Genomic DNA, 24,354 nt, shown 5'->3' on the forward strand with positions numbered 1-24,354 from the left:
CCCCAAGAAGCAGTGTGTGTTTTTCTCTTGAGCAATATAAGCTTCTGCTCCTCCTGACCCCTCCCAAAAAGCATCACCTCCCCTTTCTTGTCAGCAAGAGCAGGGTGGTACCTGGTGTCAGTTTTGGTCTCACTGCTGACTGAAGGGGACTCTGGTAGATCTTTGTGTTAGTGCCAGTGGTTCCCTCTTCACAGATATGGTAGGGTAGAAATGCTGCTCTAGTTCTAGAGCTCTTAATAATCCTCACTGGGCAGTGGACACCCCATAATTGCCAGTTAACCCTTTCCAATAACTGTCTGCTTTCAAGGAAAGGGAGTACTCAGAACTTGTTATTACTGGGATATAACTTCTTTATATGAGTTTTGAAGTTAAAGACCAGTAAGTTCACTCTGTTGAAGTAATAGTTGCACATTCAGGTGCAATATTTGTAATAGCATGTGGTGGTTTGGCCAGACACCCACCAAAGTCCCTTTATCACCCCCCTTTTCAGTTGGGCAGAGTCAAGATCAAAGTGCAGTAAAAGAAACCCTAAGATTGTTGTAACTTACTATTGTTTTTACTGACTGGTTTGGTTTTATCTCCTTCAGTGTTACAGCACTTTGGGGTTTGGAAGGTTTTGACCCCATTGCAGGGTCAGTTTACACAGACACACAGACTCTTTTTTTTTAATAGTAGTTGTTTCAGCCTGTAGAGAACTAAAGCACTGAACTTCTCTGCTCTCCCTTCAACTCTGTTACTTCAGCTTGATCTCTCTTACCCTCCTAACCAGAGGGTTTTTCCATCTTCTCTTATTTTCTCTGTATATTCCCAGTAACTGAGAGACAGGGCAGTGCTTTTTCCTCCTCCTCCTCCTCTTTGGATATGTGATTACTACATCCTTTCTCCTTAGTTTTTCTTAATTGGCATTTCCATTGAGTCCCTTAATTGTCTTGTTTTTTAAAGAGCTGTAATGTGGTTCCTCCTTTTTAAATGCTTCTTGATGAAGCCTTACAAGCTGGATACCATAAGTATCAATTATATCTGCAGCCTGAAATTCAGGGTCTGTCTCAGTGGGGATAGCTCAGTGTCCCTTGGTGACATACCAGTGATGACATCTGGCATTCAGGACAGTTTTCCACATTAACCACACCTCCTCCCATTGTTTCTGGGTGTTCTACTGTCACTCTTATGCACTTGCTGTCCCTGGAAAAGGAATTGTGAGTACTTGGTCTTTGTCCTTGGCCGCTGCTGTGCGTGCAGATGACTCCTGCACACAGAGACCTTTCCCTCTGCAGCCTTTACAGTGTGTGCAGGCAGCGTGGCTGCTCCCCCCACCCCCAACAGATAAATGCATGCAGCATTTTCTCTGTAAACACCTATGTCTTGTTTTTTCCCCCAAACAGCTCTCATCAGTCAATAAACACCCATGCCTTTGGTGTGTTTGGGGTTATCTTGCCCCTCTGGCCCCAGTGAGATGTGTGCAGTAGTCCCTCCTGTCTTCCCTTGCTCTGTTCTTACCCGTGCCTCCATCCTCCCTGCACACCCAGCCACACATGCTGCTGTCTCCCCCTCCCAGCACAGGACCTCGTGTGTCCTTGTGCTGCCCTTTCTCTCCTGTGGTGGATCTGCAGGTCTTGCTGAGGACTTCTTTCTGCAGCGCCCTCATGTAGCACCATTGACAGTTCTCCCTGGGAAGCTGAGTCATGTTGGTTCTTTGAGACCAGGGCTGAACTGAAGCTGCCTGTCTCTGGTGATCCCAGAGAGGTCTGTCTGTGTCCTGGATGTACCCAGCCCACATCCAGTCCAGCCTGGCTGTGTGTGCAGGATCACAGGGGTTGGAGGGGCCCCCCAGAGCCCATGGGGTCCAACGCCCTGCCCAAGCAGGGTCCCTAGGACAGGGCACACAGGTCCAGATGGGGCTGGAATCTCTCCAGAGAAGGAGACTCCACACCCCTGGGGCAGCCTGTCCCAGGGCTCCCTCACCCTCACTGGGAAGAAGTTCTTCCCCAGATTGGTGGGGAACTCCCTGTGTTCCAACTTGAGCCCATCGCCCCTTGTCCAGGCACTGAGCAGAGGCTGCCCGTGTCCCACAGTGTACATCCCATTTGGTTCCTGGCTTTGATTCCCCGTTACAAACAGTGATGCCCACCCAGTGATGCTGCTCCTTTCCCAGCAGCAGTTTCTCCTGTTGTCATTGTTCCATGCTTCTCACTTCCCCACCCTGCCTGTTTCTCCTGAGCCTCATGTTTGGGTGTTGCTTCGTTTGGTCAGTCTGTCTGTCTGGTGGTGTTTCCCTCCTTTGGTGTTTCACTTTTCTTTCAGCCTGTACCCCCAGCACACCTCTTTTCCCTGCTGAAGGGGGAATGCTGTGCCTCTCCCACCTCTGTCCTGGTGCAGAGTGTGCGTGTTGGATCTCCCCTCACACACACGGCTGCTCGTGCTCTGTAAGACAAATTCTGGCTTCATGTGCCTCTCAGTGTGCTGCATGTAGCTGCTTCCCCTCCTGACAGCTCGTGCATGAGAATCATAGAATCAGTGAGGTGACTGTGAGTTCCTGTGCCTTGCTGAGGAGAAATCTTAGCAGTTACATGTTATTTCTCTGAAAGAAGATGGAAAATGAGAGACACGTGTGGTGTGTCACTCCTGTCTCCAGCACAAAGACAGGGAAAGTCTTTCTGCCTCATTTATCCACAGGAATTATCCCTGTGCTCTCATTTGTCTCTCACAACAAAAAATTACTGTGCTTCCCTTCCTGGGAGGATCACAGATGGAAGAGCTTCTCTCTCACCTCTCCACTGCCAGAACAAAGGCAGTGTCTTGGGGCAGCACGTTTCACATGCAGATTTGTGGTGTCTCCCATAAGAGGTTTCTTCCTCACCCATGTCCTCTGCCAAAGTGTAGGTGTTCCCCCCTTCCTGCCCTCCCTGGCAACACATGCAGGCATTTCCAGACTGCCCCTGACAGGCAGCCACAGCCCTTTCTCCCTGTTTGCTTTGGATGCTTCATCCTTACTCCTCCTTCCCATCTTCTCCTTCTCCTATGGAGAGAGGCAGAGGGGGGACAGCCTGGAGAAGAGAAGGCTGTGGGGGGACCTCACTGCAGCCCCCCCATCCCTGAAGGGAGCAGAGGAACAGGAGGGGAATGGGCTTGTTAAAGGGCAGAGACTGGCAGGACAAAGGGCTGAAGTGAAGCTGGAGGAGGGAAGGGGGAGAGGAGAGACTGGGGGGAAGTTCTAGACTGGGGGGAAGTTCTGTGCAGAGAGAGTGGTGAGGGGCTGGAAGGGGCTGCCCAGAGAGGGGGTGGGTGCCCCATCCCTGGGGGTGTCCAAGGCCAGGTTGGCTGGGGCCCTGGGCAACCTTGTGTTGGTGTCCCTGCCTGTGGCAGGGGGTTGGAGCTCTGGGACCCTTGAGGTCCCTCCCAGCCCAGACCAGTCTGGGATTCTGTGATTCCCACTGGTCCCCGTGCCCCCCAACCTTCTCACAGCTCCTCAGGTGACTTCTGGGTCCCCCCATCGTTGCAGGTGAGCTCCTCTGGGGCTGCAGCCCGGGACGGCCGCCTGAAGGTGGGGATGCGGATCCTGGAGGTGAACCATCAGAGCTTGCTGGGGATGACACACACGGAAGCCGTGCAGATCCTGCGGGGCGTGGGTGACGCGCTGCTGGTGCTGGTCTGCGACGGCTTCGATCCCAAGGCTGCAGCCGCCATTGAGGTGAGCGCTGAAACGCAGGGTGCCTGAGCAGTGCCACAGGCATCCCACCTCTTCCTTCCTGGGAGACTGCAGGATTCCTCCAGCCTTTGGCTGCAGCGCTCCCAGATTCCACAGTCTGGTCTGAGCTGGAGGCAGTTGCCAGTTTGTGAGAGCAGCAGTCACTAGAGACTGTCCCTGCTGCTGAGGACAGGACTGTGTGACAATGTCACTGCACTGGCTGGAAAAGCAGTTTTCAAGCTGATTTCTCCAGGCACTTCATGCCTATTTTTTTCTTGTGCCAGTGCTATATTTAAAGTAAATTGCCTCTTTATTGTTGTTTGCCTTTCCCCACCAGGTAGAGCTTAACCAGAGCAATCCTGTACCTTGTCAGCTTTCGTTTTACAAGCCTTAGCAAGTGAGCTTTTTTATTCTCCACTAGAATATGTACCTGGTCCCTGGTCACTTTGCCCTCTTTTTGTTGCAATTTAAACTCTTCTTTCTCAGACCTCAAGTTCCTTGGGTGATTGAGAGCTGAAATAAGGTTTCAAGCTGTGTGAGCGTTGCAGCTTGCCTCGGATCATCTTGGTACTCTGTGTCTGGGAGCCCAGGATCTGGGCACACTGCAGATTTCCCACATGTTTTCTTGCCTTTTTGCTCTGCAGATGTCCCCAGGAATTATTGCAAACCCTTTTGCCACCGGTATCGGTCGCAAGAACAGCCTGGAAAGCATCTCTTCCATCGATCGGGATTTAAGCCCTGAGGAGCTGGAGATCCTGCAGAAGGTGGGTGTTCTGGATACAACTGGGAGCATGTCCTGGAGTGGAAAAGGTTTCTGAAAATCTCTAGTGTCTCCCTTGGTTGGTGGAACCTGCAGCACAAGGGGTAGAGGAGTTTGTTCCCTCAGAGCAGCAGGTCCCAGCACTTCATCGGGAACGTGCTGGGACGTGAGGTTACAGGTGGAGAGAGAGCACTGGGTGAGGTGGCTCTAACTTTGGTCTCTCCTAGGAGATGGAAATGGTGAGAGAAGCAGCTCAGTGGGAGAGAGAAGAGATGGAGAAAGTGGTGAGAGATTTCTCATGAGCAGAACCTGTTCCTGAGAGCGGCTCTGCCAAGCCCGTGAGCCCTCAGGGAACAGCCACAGTCAGTCCCTGCCCTGTTGTTAATCCATGGGGGCTTCTCTTGTTGTAGTTCACCCCTCAGTTGCTCTAGCTGCTTCTTGGCTTTGCTGTACCTTCCTGTGTGTGCCCCTGTGATGGAACTCTGCTGTTCCTGCAGAGTTCATCTGCTGGTGCTTTCTGGCCAAGCTGCACCCTGTTAGCCTGGAAGCCCTGTGTTTCTGAACACAATCCACTCTGTACAGCACTGTGACCTGGCAGAGCTCTCCTGAGCCAAGATGAGCACCCAGCTCAGAGCTGCCCTGACCTGAAGAAGTGGCACTGTTCATTATACAGGAGTTTGTGCCCCTCCATTTACAGGATCATTTCTCTGCTCCCTGTGAGCATTCTGTGTCTCTGCCCACTCTCCCAGCCTCTCACAGGAGAGTGGCAGAGTCAGCCCCCTCAAGGGATGGGCTGTTCTAGTGGTCCCTCTTAAAACTGTAATTTGTTCAGTCCCATTCTTCTGAAGTTTAACAAGGCCAAGGGCAGAGTCCTGCCCATGGGACACAACAACCCCCAGCAGCTACAGGCTGGGGGAGACTGTCTGGAGAGCTGTCAGGCAGAGCAGGACCTGGGGGTGTTGGGTGGCTGCAGGCTGACCACGAGCCAGCAGTGTGCCCAGGGGCCAGGAAGGCCAAGGGCAGCCTGGCTTGTGCCAGACCCAGCGTGGCCAGTAGGGCTGGGGAGGGGATTGTGCCCCTGGGCTGGGCACTGGGGAGGCTGCAGCTGGAGTGCTGGGTCCAGTTCTGGGCTCCTCAGCATCAGAAGGACATGTGGGTCCTGGAGCGAGTGCAGAGAAGGGCAACCAGGCTGGGGAAGGGGCTGGAGGGCAAATCCTCTGAGGAGCAGCTGAGGGAGCTGGGGGTGCTCGGCCTGGAGAAGAGGAGGCTGAGGGGAGCCCTTCTCCCCACCTCCCCTGCCCTGCCAGGAGGGTGCAGAGAGGTGGGTGATGGTCTCTGCAGCCAGGGGACAGGAGATGGGACAAGGGGCAATGGGCTCAAGCTGCCCCAGGGCAGGGTCAGCTCAGCTGGGAGGGCAAAGTTCTTCCCTGGCAGAGTTGTGGGGCTGTGGCACAGGCTGCCCAGGGAGGGGCTGAGTCACCCCCTGGGGGTGTTGAACAGAGGGGAGATGAGGTGCTCAGGGAGCTGGGGCAGCTCAGGATGGGAATGGTTGGACTGGATGATCTTCAAGGTCTTTTCCAACCTGCTGATCCTGTGATTCTGTGGTCTTGTCACTGTTTTTGGACCTTTCCTCTGATACTTCAGTGTTTCATGGTCAGTTTTGCACACAGAGACCAAACATCTCCCCTCACAGTGAGGTTGTGAGCTGGAGAAGTGGGGAGAATTTCATCTTTACTGTCCTCAGTGGTCCTGTACCACCACTGCACTCACCACACGCATCCCCAGTTCAGGTCTGTGATTCCAGTTTCTAACACCAGTAACTCCAGATCTCTGGGGGTTGCCTATGGTGCAATCCTCTGTCCCAGCTCTGTAGCTGTAATTGTTTTTCCAGCCTCAATCCCCAGGCTCCCCAGATGTTGTCAGAGGTGGAGTTTGGACATTCCACAGCTCCATCAGGGCTGCCCAGTGCTCTTGGCTCTCTTCAGTTTAAGGCCTCAGAGAAGGATCACATACATGATTATTGCCAGCTTGAGCACTCACCTTTGGCTAACACTTGTCCAAAATAGGGACATCCAGATTCAGAACAGACTTTAGCTTCAGTATCCCTGAATACCCTTTGGGTCTCGTGCCCCATCACGTGGGTGTCTCCTCGTGTTGCTCATTGTCCAGAGGTGAGGGTGTGATGCACTTGCTGGCAGTGGCAGTGCACAGAAGCTGTTGAGGAGAAGGGCCTGGGTGCTTTCAGGTTTCCCTGGTTGCTGCTGTTGGTGGGAGCTGTCAGGAGGTCCCAGTGAAATGGAAGAACGATGCTGCTTTTGTTTGCAGCCCCCACTCTGCAGCACGGGCTGGGCAGGATGTCACTGATGTCTAAGCACACAGAAATCGCTCTTTCAGACAAGGAACACGCTGTAACCTTCCCGTGCAGCTTGGAAGGGAGCCTGTAGCTTGCCAGACTGGTCACTCTTGGGGTATTCCTGTGCTGGTGGGATGATGGAGAGCTGAGCAGCTGATCTGAAGCCCTGCCTGTGGCTCACCTTGTCTCTATGTATAGTCTCTTGGTGTGATGCTGTGGCACGTGATCTCTTTAGGTCCTTGTCCATAGTGATACGCAGGGCTGTGCTCTGTAGACGTGTTTGTCCATTCCCTTCCAGCTCTCCTGTCTGCTGTCAGGACACCTCCCCTGGCAATAAGTGACTGTCTCCTTTCCCTCAGTGATGCTGTAGTCATGCTTGGGGGTCTTTAGCTCCCTTCACTCTTCCCCCCTCCACTGGGGACCGTAGAGACATCGGTGACCCCCTCCCTGTGCTGTACGGGGTGCCTGTTCTGTTTTTGGGTGATCACCAGGCTCCCACAGAACCCCAGCTCCTCTTCCCTCACACCCAGCATGCGTGCTGGGTCTCTGCTCGCCCTCTCCTTGCTGTCCCCTCTCTGAGTGACCAGCATGGTGCTGACCTCTCTCCCTCTCTCTTTGCTGTGCTGCCTGGATGCTGCTCTGACTCTGCCCTGTCCCGCGGAAGGAGTGGATGCGCAGGGAGCGGGAGGCAGCCACGCAGCAGCTTGAGGAGGAGGCGGAGGTGAGGAGCAGGGCGGGAGGGCTGGAGAGGTGCAGGACAGGGACAACTGGACTGAAGGACAGACAAACCTCTACTCAACAAGTGCTCGTTCCCTGTGATTTCTGTTCTCTGCTCCCCCCCCGCTCCCCAAAAGTCTTTTGTGCACAAGAGAAGGTACCAGAAAGGAAGAAATCTGTGACGTGGTTGAGGGAGGAAAGGTGAAAAACAATGTCTGGAGTTACAGAGGTGGAGACAAATGGGAAGGGAAGCCACACAGAACTGTGCAGTGAGTGTGAGTTGAGGCTGAGAAAAGGTGCTGTGGAGGAGTTGTAGGTTTTCATTCCCAGATGTCCCCAGACCCAGACTGGAAGCCTTTTGGATGCCATTTACTGGTGGGTATGTCCCATGGACCCCTCCCCTTGTAAGGGAGTGGAGGTGTGCACTGGGGGCAGCAGCAGTGGTGGGGGGCCAAGGGCCCCAGCAACGTGTTCTCTGGAGCACTTCTCAAGCCTGGGCTGTGTCGTGGGTCCTGTGTTTGGAATGATTCCAACTTCATTTCCAGGCATGGGGAATCTGACAGGTTTGGAGATGAGGCCTCGGCTGTTGTGAGGGGTGGTCTCCTGCAGAGTGCTCTCTTCACTTGATGCAGCTGAGCGCTGGCCTGACCTCTTCCTGCTTTCTGTGTTTCCTTGTCCCTCCCCTCTCCAGAACGTGGCCAGCGAACCCCTGCGCCTGGACTATCGGACCCTGGCTGCCCTGCCCAGCAGCGGCCTGCAGAGAGTCAACCGCTCCGTAAGTGAGGGGCTGCAGAGGGGTTCCTGCACAGGGGGGGCTGCTGGGTTACCTGCCCCCTCCTCCTGCCCTGCTGGGGAGGTGGCTGTGCTGTCTGCAGAGGAGAACGGGGAGGCAGAGCTGGTGGGGGACAGAGCTGGGGGGTAGAGCTGGGGACAGCAGAGCTGGGGGAGGCTTTGACTGTCCCCAGTGGGAGACAGCCACACCAGAACGATGACAGTCAGCTAATGAGGAGAGCAGAGAGCTGAGGCTGCTTTCCATTTGGAAAGGGAAGTGGCCTGTACAGTCACCAAGATGCAAAAGGTGTCTCAGACAAGGCAGAAAGAAGAGCCCAGTGGGAGAGGAGGATACAGGGGATTTACCACGGGAGAGAGCAGCTCCCAAAAGCTGCAGAGGGGAAGATTCTTCCTGACACAGAACATGACAGTGCTGTGTGCACAGCTTGGCTGTAAATGTGGGATGGTGTTTAGAAAGGAGGAGGGATGCTGGGTCAAGGTCCATCCAGGGCTACAGAATGCAGAGTAGCAGTGCTTGCCTGTCACGACTTGGCCCTGGCTGCTTCTGCCCCTGTGACCCACAGTTCCACCCCTGAAGTGCAGTGGCAGCTCAGCCAAGGGAAAATCCAGATTTCACAAACCTCATGGATTACAGGCTCCTCTGTCTCTCCTGTGTTGTCCAAAATCTCACCTCTCCATCTTTGCTGCCTTTGGTCCTGTTTATCTTCCCCACATCATGCCTGTTCTGCTGGGTCTCTGCCTGCTCCTTCACACACCTCCTCAGGCTCCTGAGGAAGACCACCTTTTGCTGTCATCATCAGACCCCATTCCTGTTCTGTCACTTCTGAATCACCTCTTTGCCTTTACCGTCTCCATCTCATTCCAGCCAGACAGGTCTCCTCCCCCATTCATCTGTCCTCTCCTTGAAGTCCTCTTGCTTTTCTGCTTCCACCCTGATTAGAGCCTGGCTTTGGCTCTGCTGTTGTCTCATCTTGTTCCTCCCGTGCCCCCCAGCCTTTGGGTTTTGTCTCCTGGCTGTTCACACAGGAAAGTATTATCAGGAGAAAACTGAACGTATTTTTAGCATCTCCTCATGTGACTGAGTAGCTGGAGAGGAGGGGGGAGCTCCCAGCCTCACACAAGCAGCTGCCTCCTGGCCAGACAGCGCTGGCGTTGTCCAGAGCAGCTTGTGGGCCCTGGTGCCTGAGCAGCCCTGTCAGCCCAGGAATGCTGGGCACTGGAATGCAGGGCCAGGCACGCTGGAATGCTGCTGTGTGTGGGCAGCATCTATAAATGTCCCACTGCAGGGGCAGGGCCGCTGGGTGCCCATGCTGATCCGTTTCCAGCTGTCACTTGCCCAGCCCTGTCTTTGCTCTGCTTGAAATGATGTGTCAGCCTGATGGTACTGGAGGGAGATGTGGGCTCCAAGGCCTGCACAGGCCCGGTGTTCCCTCAGGAGCTGCACCAAGCCTGTCTGGGGACTGCCTGAAGGCCCCAGCACGGATCAGCCCGGCCAGTACAAGAGCACACAGATCAATTACCAGGCTGCCTGACTGGGTTAAGGTGGCTGATGCCAATGCCCAGTTCCCACAGGACTTCTGTCCTCCTTCCTGCCTCTGGGCCAGCTTTCTCCCCTGTCTGCGCTGCTCCTAACAGTGTCTGTGTCTCTTCTCTTGCTGTTCCTGGGAGGGAATTCCCAGGCCTGCTCTTCACACTGTGGAGCAGGAGGAGGTGCAGATCTCTGCACGGCTGCTCTGGGTTGCAGGTGGGATTTGGCATCAGGATTCCCCAAGAGTCACAGAATCACAGGGGTTGGAAGGGACCTCGAGAGATCATCAGGTGCAGCCCCCTGCCAGAGCAGCTCCCTGGAGGGGCACATGGGTGTCTGTCTTGGATTAATCAGTACTGGCACGTATTGGTCCTTTTGTGAGCAAGATTTGACGAAGGCTCATTAAGACACAAGCTCCTTCTGTCTCTCTGAAACCACAGCTGAAGGTGCCAGTTGAGCCGTGCGAGGCTGCTCGTCTCCGTGGGGCCCTCCAGCTTCCCAGTGACTCCCCAGTGCCCTGCAATGCCCGGACACTGTCCCTGCAGACTCCCCAGTGCCCTGCAATGCCCGGACACTGTCCCTGCAGACTCCCCAGTGCCCTGCAATGCCCGGACACTGTCCCTGCAGACTGACTCCCCAGTGCCCTGCAATGCCTGGACACTGTCCCTGCAGACTGACTCCCCAGTGCCCTGCAATGCCTGGACACTGTCCCTGCAGACTCCCCAGTGCCCTGCAATGCCTGGACACTGTCCCTGCAGACTGACACCACAGTGCCCTGCAATGCCTGGACACTGTCACCACAGGAAAAAAGACCTATTATCATATATGTCTTCTGCACAGTGCAGGTTTGAAACTCACACCCAGTGATGTCTGATCCAGCCTCAGCAAAGCATTTAAAGTCTGGCTTTGCTTTCTGGACTATGAGAAATGAAAAGTACTTGGACTGATCCCCAGAGGTCCCTTCCAGCCCTGACCATTCTGTGACTCTGTGGCTCTTTATCTCAGCAGTGTATCATCCTGGGTAGTTAATTAACAATCTGTACTTTCTAGTCTGAATCTATTTCTCTTCAATGTCCAGCCATCTCTCTACTTGTTTATTAGATGTGAAATTGCATTTGCTCCAGTGTCTGGATCAGAACTGCAAACTCATTTCTCCTCTGTTTGCCTTGGAGGATGCAGGGTGAATCGTGCTTGTCCTGGCTGCTCAGCTGGAGGGTAATGGAGGCAGGGCTGGGAAAAGCACTGCTGCATTGCCAGAATCCCAGCTCACCCAGAATAGAAACTGTTTCTTGCCTGGTAAAAATAACCCACTGTAGAGTGGAGGGAGCGAGGCAGAAGTGCTGGAGGTCAGAGCAAGGGGTGGATGGATCTCAGTTCCAGTCGTGTCCATCAACAAACCAGGGATTGAGCTCCCCATGGACCTCTCAGACTTGCCATGCTCCTGGGGAGCATCTCCAGAGTGTCCTGAGAGAGAGGAGTCCTTCCCTTTGTCCAGAGCAAAGCAGGGGTGGTGCTGGTGGGACTCACCAGGGCGATCAGTGTTCGTGGTGTTCTGCTTGGGATGTGTCAGAGGGGCCTGGCTGTAGGACCGACCAGCCCACTGGAGCTGGTGGGCTCTGGCACTGGTGGCATCCCCACCGAGCAGATGGTGCTCCAGACGGTGCTTTTCACCTGCCAGTACTCCATAGAATCACAGAATCCCAGACTGGGCTGGGCTGGGAGGGACCCCAAGGGTCCCAGAGCTCCAGCCCCCTGCCACAGGCAGGGACACCAACCTCCAGGCCTGGAGCTACACAAGGCTGCCCAGGGCCCCATCCAACCTGGCCTTGGACACCCCCAGGGACGGGGCACCCACCCCCTCTCTGGGCAGCCCCTTCCAGCCCCTCACCACTCTCTCTGCAAAGAACTTCCCCCCAGTCTCTCCTCTCCCCCTTCCCTCCTCCAGCTTCACTCCAGCCCCTTGTCCTGCCAGTCTCTGCCCTTTAACAAGCCCATTCCCCTCCTGTTCCTGGGGTCCCTTCAGGGACGGGGAGGCTGCAGTGAGGTCCCCCCACAGCCTTCTCTTCTCCAGGCTGACCCAGCCCAGCTCTCTCAGCCTCTCTCCGTAGGGGAGCTGCTCCAGCCCCCTGAGCATCCCCGGGGCTCCTCTGACCCCTCTCCACCAGCCCCACATCTTCCTTGTGTTGGGCCCCAGCTCTGGCCACAGGACTCCAGCTGGGGAGGGCAGAGCAGAGAGGGACAATCCCCTCCCTGTCCCTGCTGCCACCCCTCTGCTGATGGAGCCCAGGATCCCATCGCCCTTCCCAGCTGCAGGAGCCACTGCTGCTCAGGGGGAGTTTCTCATCTACCAGAACCCCCAGGTCCTTCTCACAGGGCTGCTCCCCAGGAGCTCTTCTCCCAGGCTGGATCTGTGGCTGGGATTCTTCAGCCCAGGTGCAACTCCTGACCCTTGGCAGTGTTGAACCTCCTGAGGTTGATGTGCACGGAGCTCTTGCTCGTGTGGTCTGTGGCACTCTGGGGCAGGGAGGATGGAGTTGGGGCAGGGGATTGCTGGGGTTTTACATTGGAAAGTAACGCAGCTACAACAGCAAAATTGCTTCCCTGTCTGAAGAAATATGATAGGAGCCAGGGCTTTGCCAACCCCTGCTTTGGGTTGGGTTGGGGTTGAGGGGCGAGGGGAGGGCCTCAGGAATTCCTCAGCCTCTCAGCTGCCATTGTAGTCACCAGCCCACCCAGCCCTTGAGAGCTATTTTTGTGGCTGCTGCCATGACACAGGAGCTGGAGAATGTGCTCTGAGCAGAAGAGGTCCCTCTGCTCCCCGGCAGACACTTGGATAGGGGGAGGCTTGGTCGCTGCTCTCTGTCTCTGCTTCTCTGAAGAAGGCTTTGGCTGGGGTAACAAACTCACTCCTGTGTTAAAAGAGGGAAGGTCAGTGCTTCATCTGGGATGGGGCCAGTTGAGCCGAGGTAGAACTGGGGCTCTCTCAGTCCTGCCTTCAGCACGAGTGCCCACAGGGATCTGTTATTTAGCTGTTACCTGTCGGTGTCTATTTTGGTGAAGTGAGGCCATAAAAGCCTGTTTATCTGTACAGGTGTGATGGAGAGGCATGGGATGGATGGTGTGGCTGTAGCACTGGAGCAAGGCGAGAGGTGTTACTGTGTGTGACAGTGCTGGAACTGCTTCAAAGTGCTGGGGTGAGATGGTTGGTGTTTGCTGGGGGGGGGGGGGGTAGTTGAGCCTTGGATGTGCTGGGGTGAGATGGTTGGTGTTTGCTGTGAGGTGCTGGAGTTGAGCCTTGGATGTGCTGGGGTGAGATGGTTGGTGTTTGCTGTGAGGTGGGGTTGAGCCTTGGAGGTGCTGGGGTGAGATGGTTGGTGTTTGCTGTGAGGTGGGGTTGAGCCTTGGAGGTGCTGGGGTGAGATGGTTGGTGTTTGCTGTGAGGTGGGGTTGAGCCTTGGAGGTGCTGGGGTGAGATGGTTGGTGTTTGCTGGGAGGTGGGGTTGAGCCTTGGAGGTGCTGCCGAGGGATCGAGGGTGTGTGCTCACGTGGGTTTTGGCAAGCGGTGCTGCTGGTGCACAGCAGTGTTCCTGGTGAGCAGGCTGGGCTGTGTGCGAGAGCTGGGAGAGTGCAGGGAGTGTGCTTGTGCCTGTCAGCTCCTCGGTGCGTGTGCTGCGTGCTGACAGCAGGGTCCCCTCTTGGAAGCAGCTTTCAGAGCAGCAGGGGTGGTGGTGAAGTAGAACAGAGGGAAGGAACGGGTGGTCATCGTGGGCTTTAGTGCTGGAATTCCTCTCCCCTGTCCTCCAGCACCAGCTGCTCTGTGTTTTCTCCCTCCTCTGCTTCGCTCTGTTCTCCTTACGCCTTTCTGATCCTTTTGTTTTCCTCTCAGCTTGCTCAGTGTAATAAGGGCGGCTCCAGAATGGAGGGCGACTGCGCCGTGCTGTCCCTGCCAGTGGCACAGGACAGCCGGGCCTCGTGCCCAGAGACGGCCGCGGGCCCCGGCAGCGCGGCCGGCCGGCCTCAGGACCCGGTGTCACCCGACAAGTGCCCGAGCGGGGCCGGCAAGCCCCAGCTAGACAAGCAGGATCCCACGGGTTGCCCCTTGCCCCGGGACCAGATGCCAGAGACGCCAGAGCAAGAGTGTATGATCGACTCCCAGCCCATCCTCTTCAGCGAGAACCCCTTCGTGGTGGCTAACCGCAGGGGCAAGGCCGCGGGCAAGGCCTGCCTGGGGGGCCCGCCCCTGGGCTATGGCAGGGGGGGCGTGCTGAAGACCAACCTGTACTCCAAGGCAAGCAGCCCCAGGGCACGCTGTGTGTGGCATGCAGTTGCACTAAACCCTGCGCATGCCCTGGGCCCCCGGTGCCAGGCAGCACGAGGCCTGTGCGGGGCTGCCCCACCTAACACCTAACTCCAGCGTCGCGGGCAGAGGCTGTCGGACTCTGACAGCCACTGAATTGTCCTCGGGCTGCTGACGTGCCCCAGTTCCTGCCTGTGTGCATGCTGCCGAGCCCCTCTTCGGGGGCGGGCAGTGATGTCAGGCAACGTGCCCCTGGGTGGGAGAGAGTCAGGCTGGGGGCAGTGGGCTCCCTGTCTGCTGGGGCTGGGAGCAGGGAGAGGCTTATGGAAGGACAGTGGTGGTGTCATGCTTACAGACCTGGACCTGAGCAGAGAGCCGTCTCCATGCTCAGGAAAAGGAAGAGGCAGTGCAGCTGACATAGCTGGTCTGCAGCCCAGGCTTGTGCTGCTCCTCGGCATGACACATTTCGGTGTGTCCAGACTCGTAGGCTTCAAGGGAGAGCTCTGCTTTCTGCTCTGGGAAGTCGGTTTGTAGTAGCCTTCTTGCCGTTGCACAGGAAACCTGTGGCAGAGCAAGGACTAGACCCACAGGTGGCATGGTCCAGATGAGCACCACACCACTCTCCCCCTTCTCCTTTCTCAGCCTTTCGGGAGCTCTGAAAAGCAAGACCAGCAAAACAGCTGCAAACAACCAGCCCCACACACAGAAAGAAAACCAAGCAGACACCACCAGGCTGTAGTTTCCTTAGATGTGTTTAGCCTAGTTCCTGGCTGAGAATTTGCTTGTCACAGACGTGTAGGCAGATGAGCCCAGAGCAAGGCGTGGAGCTGAATCTCTGTAGCCTCTCAGTATATTAGAAGTCAAAGGCTGTGGCTTGGACATTGCAGACATCCAGCTTTAGAGTTCAAAAGACCAAACAAGCAGTGGTCACAAAGCACTGACCCTTCTTGGAGGTAGATTTAAAGCCAGAGCAGCTATCATTCAGGTGGAGGTGGGTGTCACAGAGAGCTGGAGCTGAGCCAGTTCCACCTTGCTGTCAAAGGGATCAGTTTCCCATCTGCACGTCCTGTGCTGACACCGGCACTGGAGAAGTCGTGTGTCAGCTGGATGAGGGAGCTGTAGTCCCTGCCAAGCAGAGTTGTGGACTGGCTCCTTGCTTGGGGACTGGTAAGCTGTGTGTGCTGGCACACGGGAAGGCTTGGATGGCAGGAGCTGGAAGCAGGGAGAGCAGCAACACTCTGTGCAGTGGGGGCATGGAAGGGGATCAGTCGATGCTGCCGCTTTCTCTGTCGTTACAGCTCCAGGAAGGAGCAGCTGTTTTCTGTGCTCCAGTATAAACCAGACCATGTGTCCTGGCTTGGTCAGTAGAAATGCCATCGCCCAAGGCTGACTTGAATCCAACTGTGATGATTCAGTAGTGCATCCTAATTCCTGCAGAACCCTAGGTTTGCTTGAACAGTTGTCTGAATCCCCAGTGTCCTGTGTTCCTCTTCAGGCGTGCTCCTTAAATCACGCTCCTTAATCCTGTGGGCAGGCTGCAGGTAATTCCTGGTAACTCCTGTCAGGTGGTAGGGACCTTTCTTCTCTGGGTGCCCGTACAACAGGAGGTTTGTCTAGGCTGTGTCCCAGCCTGTTGAGGGCTAAAGAGAAGTTAGGGGGAGAGGATTTCAGGGGTGGTCTTATACAGCAGAAGGCTTTAACCTGATTCAGTTGGCCTTGCAGGGTGTTGGGCTGTGGTCTCAGTTCCAGTGTGGTGTTAGTCATTCCCTTGCTGTTTCTAATGCTTTCTGCAAGTTTCTGCCATGTGAGAGCTGCTGTTGGGCCCGATGCTCCCCTGCTCCCCCATGCTGAGGTGGCCCATGGTTGGCCCCAGGCTGGAGGTCTGTGGTCTCCCTTGCTTCCTGGTCTCACCACGAAGGGAGATGGACGTTGTTGCTTTGCAGTGACTACCTGGCTTTGTCTTCTCTCTTCCAGGCTCCTGCGGGCGAGTCTGGGACAGGAAACTCCAGGCGTGAAACCCCCTATTCTCCTGGCAATCAGCAGGTGAGACTGCCCAGGCCAGGCAGGATGGGGATGGGCAGGGAAGGAGGGAGGGAGGGATGCTTCTGGGGCAGGAGAGCACTGGGGCTGGTGGGCAGCGGAGCCCAAATACGTGTGGTGATCGTCCTTGGGAGTGTGATGCCTGTGAGGTGGAAGGGTGTCTGTCACAGGAGACATCTAGGGAACTAGGGGAAGAACTCTGCTCTGAAAATGTCTGAGACCCAGGAGTATAATTAGCTGGTTAGAAACTCAGTGGAAGGTTATTGCTTGGAGAGGTAACTTAATTCCCTGGGGAGTACCTGGAGTGACTGCAGGATGGTAGTGGTCTGTCGTTGAGAATGGCCTCACCAAAATGCAGACTGTTTCATTCTGGCAACTGGTATGTTGGAAGAGAAGAAGTTGGGATTAGCAGGATCCTCTCCAGTCTGTAAAGCAGTGCTCCTCAGTCTCCCAGAGAGATCCCAAGGCAGTGCTTTCCGTTCCAGCTCCATGTGTTGACTTAGTTGCTCTTCTGACAGAGGTTGCACACTGATAGGAGGTTTATTTTGGGCTGTGAGTAAGTATTCCTCTGGCCACTCTGGTGGTTTGACCCTGGCTGGAGGACAGACGCCCACCAAAGTCAGTCTGTCACTCCCCTTCTCAGCTGGGCAGGGGAGGAAATAGATACTGAGAGGCTCAGGAGTGGAGATAAGGGCAGGGAGAGATTCCACAGTCAGCATCATGGGCAGAACAGGCTCAACATGGAATTAAAAAATTGCATCTGATTTACTGTGCACACACACTGGAACCAGAGTAGGATAAAAGGAAGTAAAACCAGATCTTAACTCACCTCCCCCCACCCCCCTTTCTTCCCAGACTCAGCTTTACCCATGATTTCTCTCCCTTCCTCCCTCCCAGGTGTCACAGGGGAGATGGGGATGGGGTTTGGGGTTAGTTCCTCACAAATTGTTCTCCTCCTTAGCCAGGGATGGGGGGGGAGAAGAAATTTCGAGCTGCTTCTTGCAGAAACCACCCTGGCAGCCCCCCCACTGCAAGAACCCCACTGTGCAAAACCACCACAGCCACAAGTCCAGATTTCACTTGAGATTGGATCCTTTCTCTGCAGAAGGAGTGGGGTGGAGAGGATGCTCCTCACTCTACAACAGAAAAAGATCTAGATACTCATTTGCTCTGCCTCTGAAGATCCTCAGCTCTCAGTTGAAAAGGGACCCCAAATCCCAAGGGGGGCCATGTGGCTGCTCCAAGAATGATCTGGGATGGAAGGTCTGGTTGGAGCAGGTCCAGTAGATCAGGCTACTAAAGGCCACATCTGGTTACATTTTTAACACCTCTGGGGATGGAAAAGCTGCACCTTTCTAGAGGCTGCTCCAGTATCTGACCTCCCTCAATGTGCTGGTTTAATCCTGTTCTTAGAAATGTCCCTTGCTCTGGCCTGTCACAGGAACCTCCCTGGTACCACATGGTCCCCTGGTACCGCGGGTTCCCCTGTCCCTGCCACGAGCAACCCCCGGCTGTCTGGGTGTCTGTTCTCACAGCAGGGACGGGCTCGCTCATTTGGTGTTAGAATCCCATGATCTGTCACTCCAGTTTCTGCAGCTGCAGGCGTTTCCAGTTCTACACTGGGTGTCCGTAGTCACTGCTAGGTGGCACTGGCTGTGCTTTGTAGCCTGTTCTAACACTTCAGGGGAGTTGTAGCACGAAATCTCTGTAGCTTGGTCAACATATTGAATCGTCTGTGCAGTGTTTTTCTTGGTTTTCTTTCTGTCCAGAGGCGTGTGTGCTGTGAGAGACAATCTATTCATTTCTTAGCAGCCCACTTCATTGCTTTTTTCTGTACTTGATCTCTGACTGTTGGGATTTAGGGACCTTGGCAGTTGTTTGAGGCCCCAGCTGGAGTCCTGTGTCCAGAGCTGGGGCCCAACACAAGGAAGATGTGGGGCTGTTGGAGAGGGGTCAGAGGAGCCATGGGGATGCTCAGAGGGCTGGAGCAGTTCCCCTACAGAGAGAGGCTGAGGGAGCTGGGCTGGGTCAGCCTGGAGAAGAGAAGGCTGTGGGGGGACCTCACTGCAGCCTTCCCATCCCTGAAGTGAGCAGAGGAACAGGAGGGGAATGGGCTTGTTAAAGGGCAGAGACTGGCAGGACAAGGGGCTGGAGTGAAGCTGGAGGAGGGAAGGGGGAGAGGAGAGACTGGGGGGAAGTTCTTTGCAGAGAGAGTGGTGAGGGGCTGGAGGGGGCTGCCCAGAGAGGGGGTGGGTGCCCCGTCCCTGGGGGTGTCCAAGGCCAGGTTGGCTGGGGCCCTGGGCAACCTTGTGTAGCTCCAGGCCTGGAGGTTGGTGTCCCTGCCTGTGGCAGGGGGTTGGAGCTCTGGGACCCTTGGGGTCCCTCCCAGCCCAGACCAGTCTGGGATTCTGTGGTTGTTCTTGATGTCTCAGTGCTGAGCTCTTGGTCCTGCCAGTGACACTCTCAGCCCTGAGCTCTGTACGTGAGGTTCCTGTTATTAATTCTTCCTGGATCAGGGTCTTCTGCAGCCACCTCCTGCGTGTCAGTCAAGGCTGTGCCTGATAGATGGAGTTTTCTCCAGATGATGGAGAGAACTAAACAGAACAGGTCCAGCACATAATACCAAAGGACACAGGGCAATCACCAGCCTTGTGGCTTGTGCGTATTGTGGGGATTCAGGAGCCTGGACCTTTGGGTTGCTTCTGCAGAGTAGCAGTTCCAGGGAATTGCATCTCTGATTCTCTGCCTGTTCCAATGTCAATGCTTTGGGTTTGGCATCTTGTAGTGCGGACAGAATTTGTGGGCTTGTTTCAGAGCATGACTGAGGGAAGCTGAATCCTTTGTCCTGAGGCTGGAGTCACGGTGGTCTGGCCTGGCCTTGAGTTCTGCAAGCTTCTGGTGGGGAAAAGGGATCTGTTTGTGCTGGGTCTGTGTGTGTGGGCAAGGTGGGGACACTGCCAGCTCTGAAGTGGGGACACTGACAGCACCGAGGTGGGGACACTGCCAGCTCTGAGCTGAGGTGGGGACACTGACAGCTCCCAGGTGGGGATACTGACAGCACCGAGGTGGGGACACTGCCAGCTCTGCGGTGGGGACACTGCCAGCTCTGGTGACAGTCTGTGCTGGGAGAGGTGCTTGTCTCAGCCTCTCACACGGAAAACCCGGTTTCTTCGTTTTCTCTCCCGTTCTCTCCCCTGACGACCCTCCCTGGTGTTGTCCCTCTCCAGACGCCTGCAGCCCCTCGGCCTGCTCACCTGCCAGGCAGGGAGACCCGCTTTGTAAGTGCCTGTTGGTGTGCAGTGTGCGCTGCTGCTCCATGCTGCTCTCACCCGGCACCGCTGCTCGCCGCCCCTCGCTCTGGTCGCCCCTGGCTCTGGCTCCGCGTTCCCTGGCTCCGGGGCCTGGTGTGCGCGAGGCCGGTGCTGCAGGGCACAGCACCCAGGCCCAGAGGCCGTTCCCCGCTAGCCACTGCTGAGATGGCATCTGTGAGCGCTTCCTGGCAGAGCAGCTGTGGTGCTGGTGGCTTTGCTCAAGCTCAGTAGCCGGTGCCGGGGCAGGGGATGTACACAGGGGCCCAGACCTGAGCTGGAGCGGAGGTGGGGAGGATGGGGGTCAGTGCCTGCAGGTCTGCAGAGAGGTGTGAGTACCAGAGGAACTGGGAGAGGCTCTTGTGGGTGGGCTCTGGATTGCTTCCTGCCTGGAGAAGGCAGCAGAGGACCTGGGGGGCTCTTCCCTGTGCAGGGTGGGTGACGGGGCAGGGGAGGGGTTGGGAGGTTTGTATTTGGTTTCGTGGGGAGCAGGGTAAACAAGAAGCTTCCTGTACAGACTCCAAATTTACGCCTGTGTTTCTGTTTCAGGCTTCCATTAACTTCATCACATCACAGGATGACAGTAAATCAGTAAGTACCTCTGCCATGAGACCTTAGGGTAGTGTCCCCAGCACGTAGAGCTTGCCTCTTCCTCCTGTGTGTGCTCACTTCCAGTCCTGCCAGTCTCACTGTTGGCTCCAATTCTGTCTTCAGTCCTCACTACACCTCGAGTTGGGACAAATGCACTATGTCTTAAATACTGTCTGAAAACTTAACACAGGTGGTTTTGCAGCTTTTCCTCCTGTTTACCCCTGCAGCTTTCAGCCACATAGGCTTTGCTGGTTTACTCGGCTCCTGCTTCTGTCCTCTCTGGTACTGGATGTTGTGTTTGCTTCCACACAGCATCCAGCAGTGGTGGCACCTGGGTCAAATCTCAGACTCCTGCCTTGTGTTTCTGATTGGAGCCCAAGCTGGGTGTCTGTTCCTTCTCATCCCCAGCTTCTGACAATACCCATTCCTGGCTGATGTGTCCCTACTGCATCTTCCCTTTGTGATCCTTTCCTTCTCCAAGCTTTGACATGCTCATGTCATACTCCCCTGACCCTTGCAGGCTGCTGCTTGTATGGCAGAGTCTTCCTTGTGTCCTGGCCTTCCCTGCAACCCGCTGGTCCTGTTGTGACTTCTCTGAATCTCTCTGCCTGTCTAAAATACTCACACCAGAGGCGTTGTTGAGTGCTTGCTTCCTAACTCCCTCCCAGTCTGGTACCTGGAGTCAGCAGTGCAGCTGAGGAGTTGAGCTCACGTGCATGGATTTGTTGTGTTCACTTGCATGGCATGCACCTGCCGCCCTAACTGCCCGTTTCTCTTTCTCTTCCCCCCTCTCTGCCCTCCACCTCCCCCTGCCTTCCCCTCTTGTGTGGTGTTGACACAAGCAGACCAAGCCAGGCGTCATCCAGCCCCTTGCCCGTGTGCGACAAAACGCTGCCCCGCACAACTCGGAGGACGGGGACAGCCCCAACCCCTTCCAGCAGCCCGAGCTGTGCCTCAGTGTCCAGCACTCTGTAAGTGCCCTGCAGTTCCTTCTTGCTAAGCTCTGTCTGTCATCCTGGGTTGCTGTAGGGCCACTTTTCTGGTGGGTGGGCTGCACACACCTTCCGGGGGGGGATTTGGGAGGTTAGAGATCACGTGCCCTGGCTGAGAGTGCTCTTGGTTGTTCTCTGGTCTGGATGTCCTGGGTGGGAACCTGCACAGTGACAAGTAGAGTCAGGGTCAGTGCGCCCTGTTCAGCTGTTTAACACAGATGACTGTGCTGTCATGTACCCACTGAGGAAGCTGGCACTGCTGAGCTGTCTTGTGGCTGAAATCCCCACAGCACTGGCAGCTTTAGATACTGATGAAGTGCTGTCTTCTGTTGAAGCATCTTTCAGAACACTTGTCTATCAGTGTTCAGTATCTTGGAGCAAAAGCCAATACCAACTTGCTGCTAGTGAAGTTTTATGTTTGGTTTTGAAAGATTCATAGTCCCTGGCCCATATGTTGATGGGAGAGATCCAGGTATCTTGGTCTCTGTCGTGACAGAAGACTTGTATACCTGCAGTATATATACAGCCTTTCCTTTTTTCTTGAAGCTTTATGACATGATACCAAATTAGAGATGTGACTTGCAGACAGGCAGATATATAACCCCAATGTAATTGGCCAAGGTTCACATATTTTACCATCTCTTCTGATCCTGACGTGCTGTTATTTATCCTATGCAGAAGGGAACATCATCAAGAAACATAATTTAGCTTCAGTCCAGGCTGAAACATCTGAAGCTGAGTTAGCACAGCTGGAGGGACTGGTAGAGTGAAGTGACTAAAGAGGATGTGCGTTCTGGTAGAAGGGAAGGTGGTGGTCTCACTTCTCCTGTGCTCATGTTCCCTTGTGCCAGGGCAGGTTTAGATTGGATATTAGGAAAAAAAATCTTATTGGACGAGTTGTCAGGGCTGGAACAGGCTGCCCAGGGAGGGGGTTGAGTCACCATCCCTGGATGTGTTCAGAAAAAGGGTAGATGAGGTACTTAGGGATATGGTTTAGCTCAGGATGGGAATGGTTGGACTTGATGATCTTCAAAAGGTCTCTTCCAACCCTGTGATTCTGTGATTCTGTGATTTCTGTGATGCTCTGAGCAGGTCATTATGACTCTTCTTCCTCCCTGAATGGGATAGAAGGGTCACAGGGAAGACAGGTGAGGAAAAGACCAGCAAAGGCAAGTGACAGGCAGCAGGACCTCTTGGACCTGATGTTTCTGAGTGAGGGGAAGTCTGTGAAGGGGAAGTTTGAGATCAAAGGCAGTTCTCCAGATCACAGAGCCCTGAGGAGCTGTCCCTTTGCTTTGGGGAGCTGTGACCATCAGCCTTGCAGTACCTACTGCTCAGAACCAGGAGTACAGGAGACTAATAGATCCCCTCCAATGAAGAAGGTCCCATTAGTCAGAAATGCCAGACAAGGCCAGGGCTTATCTTTATTTTCTAATGAACTAAGTGTGGCTTTTGTTCAGCTCTAAGTAGGGGTCAGAGTCAGCTGCACAGCTGCCCTGTTCCAGCCCCAGGGCCCACTGATGCCGGTAGGTGCAAGCTGGTTGAACTGGGAGGAAATCCTTAGGGAATGTGACACCAGTAAGCCCCTTGGACAAGAGATGGGTCACAGAATTCTGGTCAGCTCCATGAGGATCTGTGCTGCCAGAAGCATCGTTCTTTTACCATCCAGGAAGTTAAACAGGGCTGTGAAAGATGCTCTGCTGTATATAGCATTACAGCCTGTGATACACTGCTCCTGTTCCCTCCCAGGGCTGCAGGACTCGTCTCTTACACATCCCACTCTTCAGCCTTTGCAGGCTGAGAGTTGCATTGTGTTTTCCCTGTGTTCAGCTTTATTGTAGCCAGCAGTGAGCCCTGGGGGCTGAGAGAGCCAGTGGGATCCTGGGGGGTATCAGGAGGAGTGTGGGCAGCAGGTGACAGGAGGGGATCCTCCCCCTCTGCTCTGCCCTGCTCAGGCCCCACCTGGAGTGTTGTGTCCAGTGCTGGGCTCCCTGGGATCAGACAGCCAGGGATCTCCTGGAGAGAGTCCAGAGGAGGGACAGAGATGCTGAAGGGCCTGGAGCATCTCCCCTGGGAGGAAAGGCTGAGGGAGCTGGGGCTGTTCAGCCTGCAGAGAAGAAGACTAAGGGGGGACCTTATTCATGTTTATCAGTATCTTCAGTATGGGATGCAGGGGAATGGGCAGCCCCTTTCAGTGTCTGTGGGGACAGGACAAGGGGCAGTGGCTGCAAGTTGGAGCAGAGGAAGAACTTTTCCCCATTGAGGGTGAGGGAGCCCTGGGACAGGCTTCCCAGGGGGTGTGGAGTCTCCTTCTCTGGAGAGATTCCAGCCCTGTCTGGATGCTGCCCTGTGCAGTATGAGCTGGGGAGCTGCTTTGGCAGGGGGTTGGACCCCATGGGCTCTGGGGGTCCCTCCCAACCCCTGATTCTATGACTGTAACACCTGTGGTTGTCTTTCCCTTCTGTCTTTGTCCCTGTAGCAAAAGCCACCTTCGCCCCCCTCTCCCGACGAGATCCCCATCAACGTCAAGCAAGCCTACAAGACCTTTGCAGCGGTGCCCTTGTCACACCCCCTGCTCGAGACACAGGTAACACGTGCTGGCTGGGGGCACGTCACACACACAGTGGTACAAAGGGCAGGTCGGGAGCATGGGCAGGAGGCAGGCATTTGTTGTCTCCCAAGTTAGCTGCTGTGAAGGAGGGATGTGCCGAGGTCCCTTGGAAGTTGGAGTTCATTCCTGGTGCAGGTGGTCACCCCAGAGTCCTGTCCATAAACATACAGAGTCCCAAAAGCTCGTTGAATCTCACAGTGCTGCTGTTCTCCCCAGACATTAGGATGCTCTTCCATATCTATACTATTCTGATATAAAGAAACTCTGAACTTCCAGAGCCCAGGGCCAGGCTAAACCTGTTCTGAGGAATTCTTTGTTAGATTTTGATCTTTAATTTAGTTGGAACTGATCCTTGTCCCCTGCATGGATGATTCTGTGTTTCAAATCCTTCTCCCCTCCATGTATTTGGAACATAGAACCATTCACACTAAGTGAGGTCATCTGCCTCAGTCCTCCATGCCAGACAACACAACCTTTGAAGCTGTGGGAGATTGCTCAGTTCCAGTCAACTTGAGGTCTGAATTTCCAGAAATGGGGATTCTGAGGTCGTTGTGAAGAGGATTTTGTCTATATGTTTTACTTGTGGCATTGCCTCTCTTCCATTCTGCACCTCTGAGGAGTCTGACCTCATGCTCTGTAACCCCCCTTCAGAAGCTGAGTACAGGAATGAGATCCCCCTC

General features: G+C 55.0%; 1 protein-coding gene across 1 annotated transcript in view; it reads left to right on the top strand.

The window, feature by feature from the left end:
* The window catches only part of SCRIB (scribble planar cell polarity protein), a gene marked incomplete at its 5' end in the record, with an annotated part of 112,919 nt that overhangs the window by 69,095 nt on the left and 19,470 nt on the right, over positions 1-24,354 (top strand). Inside the window, 11 exons of the mRNA XM_084260511.1 lie at positions 3,500-3,688; positions 4,330-4,449; positions 4,673-4,729; positions 7,463-7,519; positions 8,207-8,290; positions 13,722-14,123; positions 16,107-16,175; positions 19,400-19,450; positions 20,030-20,071; positions 20,917-21,042; positions 23,543-23,650. Coding sequence (XP_084116637.1) covers positions 3,500-3,688; positions 4,330-4,449; positions 4,673-4,729; positions 7,463-7,519; positions 8,207-8,290; positions 13,722-14,123; positions 16,107-16,175; positions 19,400-19,450; positions 20,030-20,071; positions 20,917-21,042; positions 23,543-23,650 — 1,305 coding nt within the window. The remainder of the gene's footprint in view (positions 1-3,499; positions 3,689-4,329; positions 4,450-4,672; positions 4,730-7,462; positions 7,520-8,206; positions 8,291-13,721; positions 14,124-16,106; positions 16,176-19,399; positions 19,451-20,029; positions 20,072-20,916; positions 21,043-23,542; positions 23,651-24,354) is intronic.

The sequence above is a fragment of the Gallinula chloropus genome (assembly GCF_964237585.1).
Source record: "Gallinula chloropus genome assembly, chromosome: 2".
Taxonomy (NCBI): Eukaryota; Metazoa; Chordata; class Aves; order Gruiformes; family Rallidae; genus Gallinula; species Gallinula chloropus.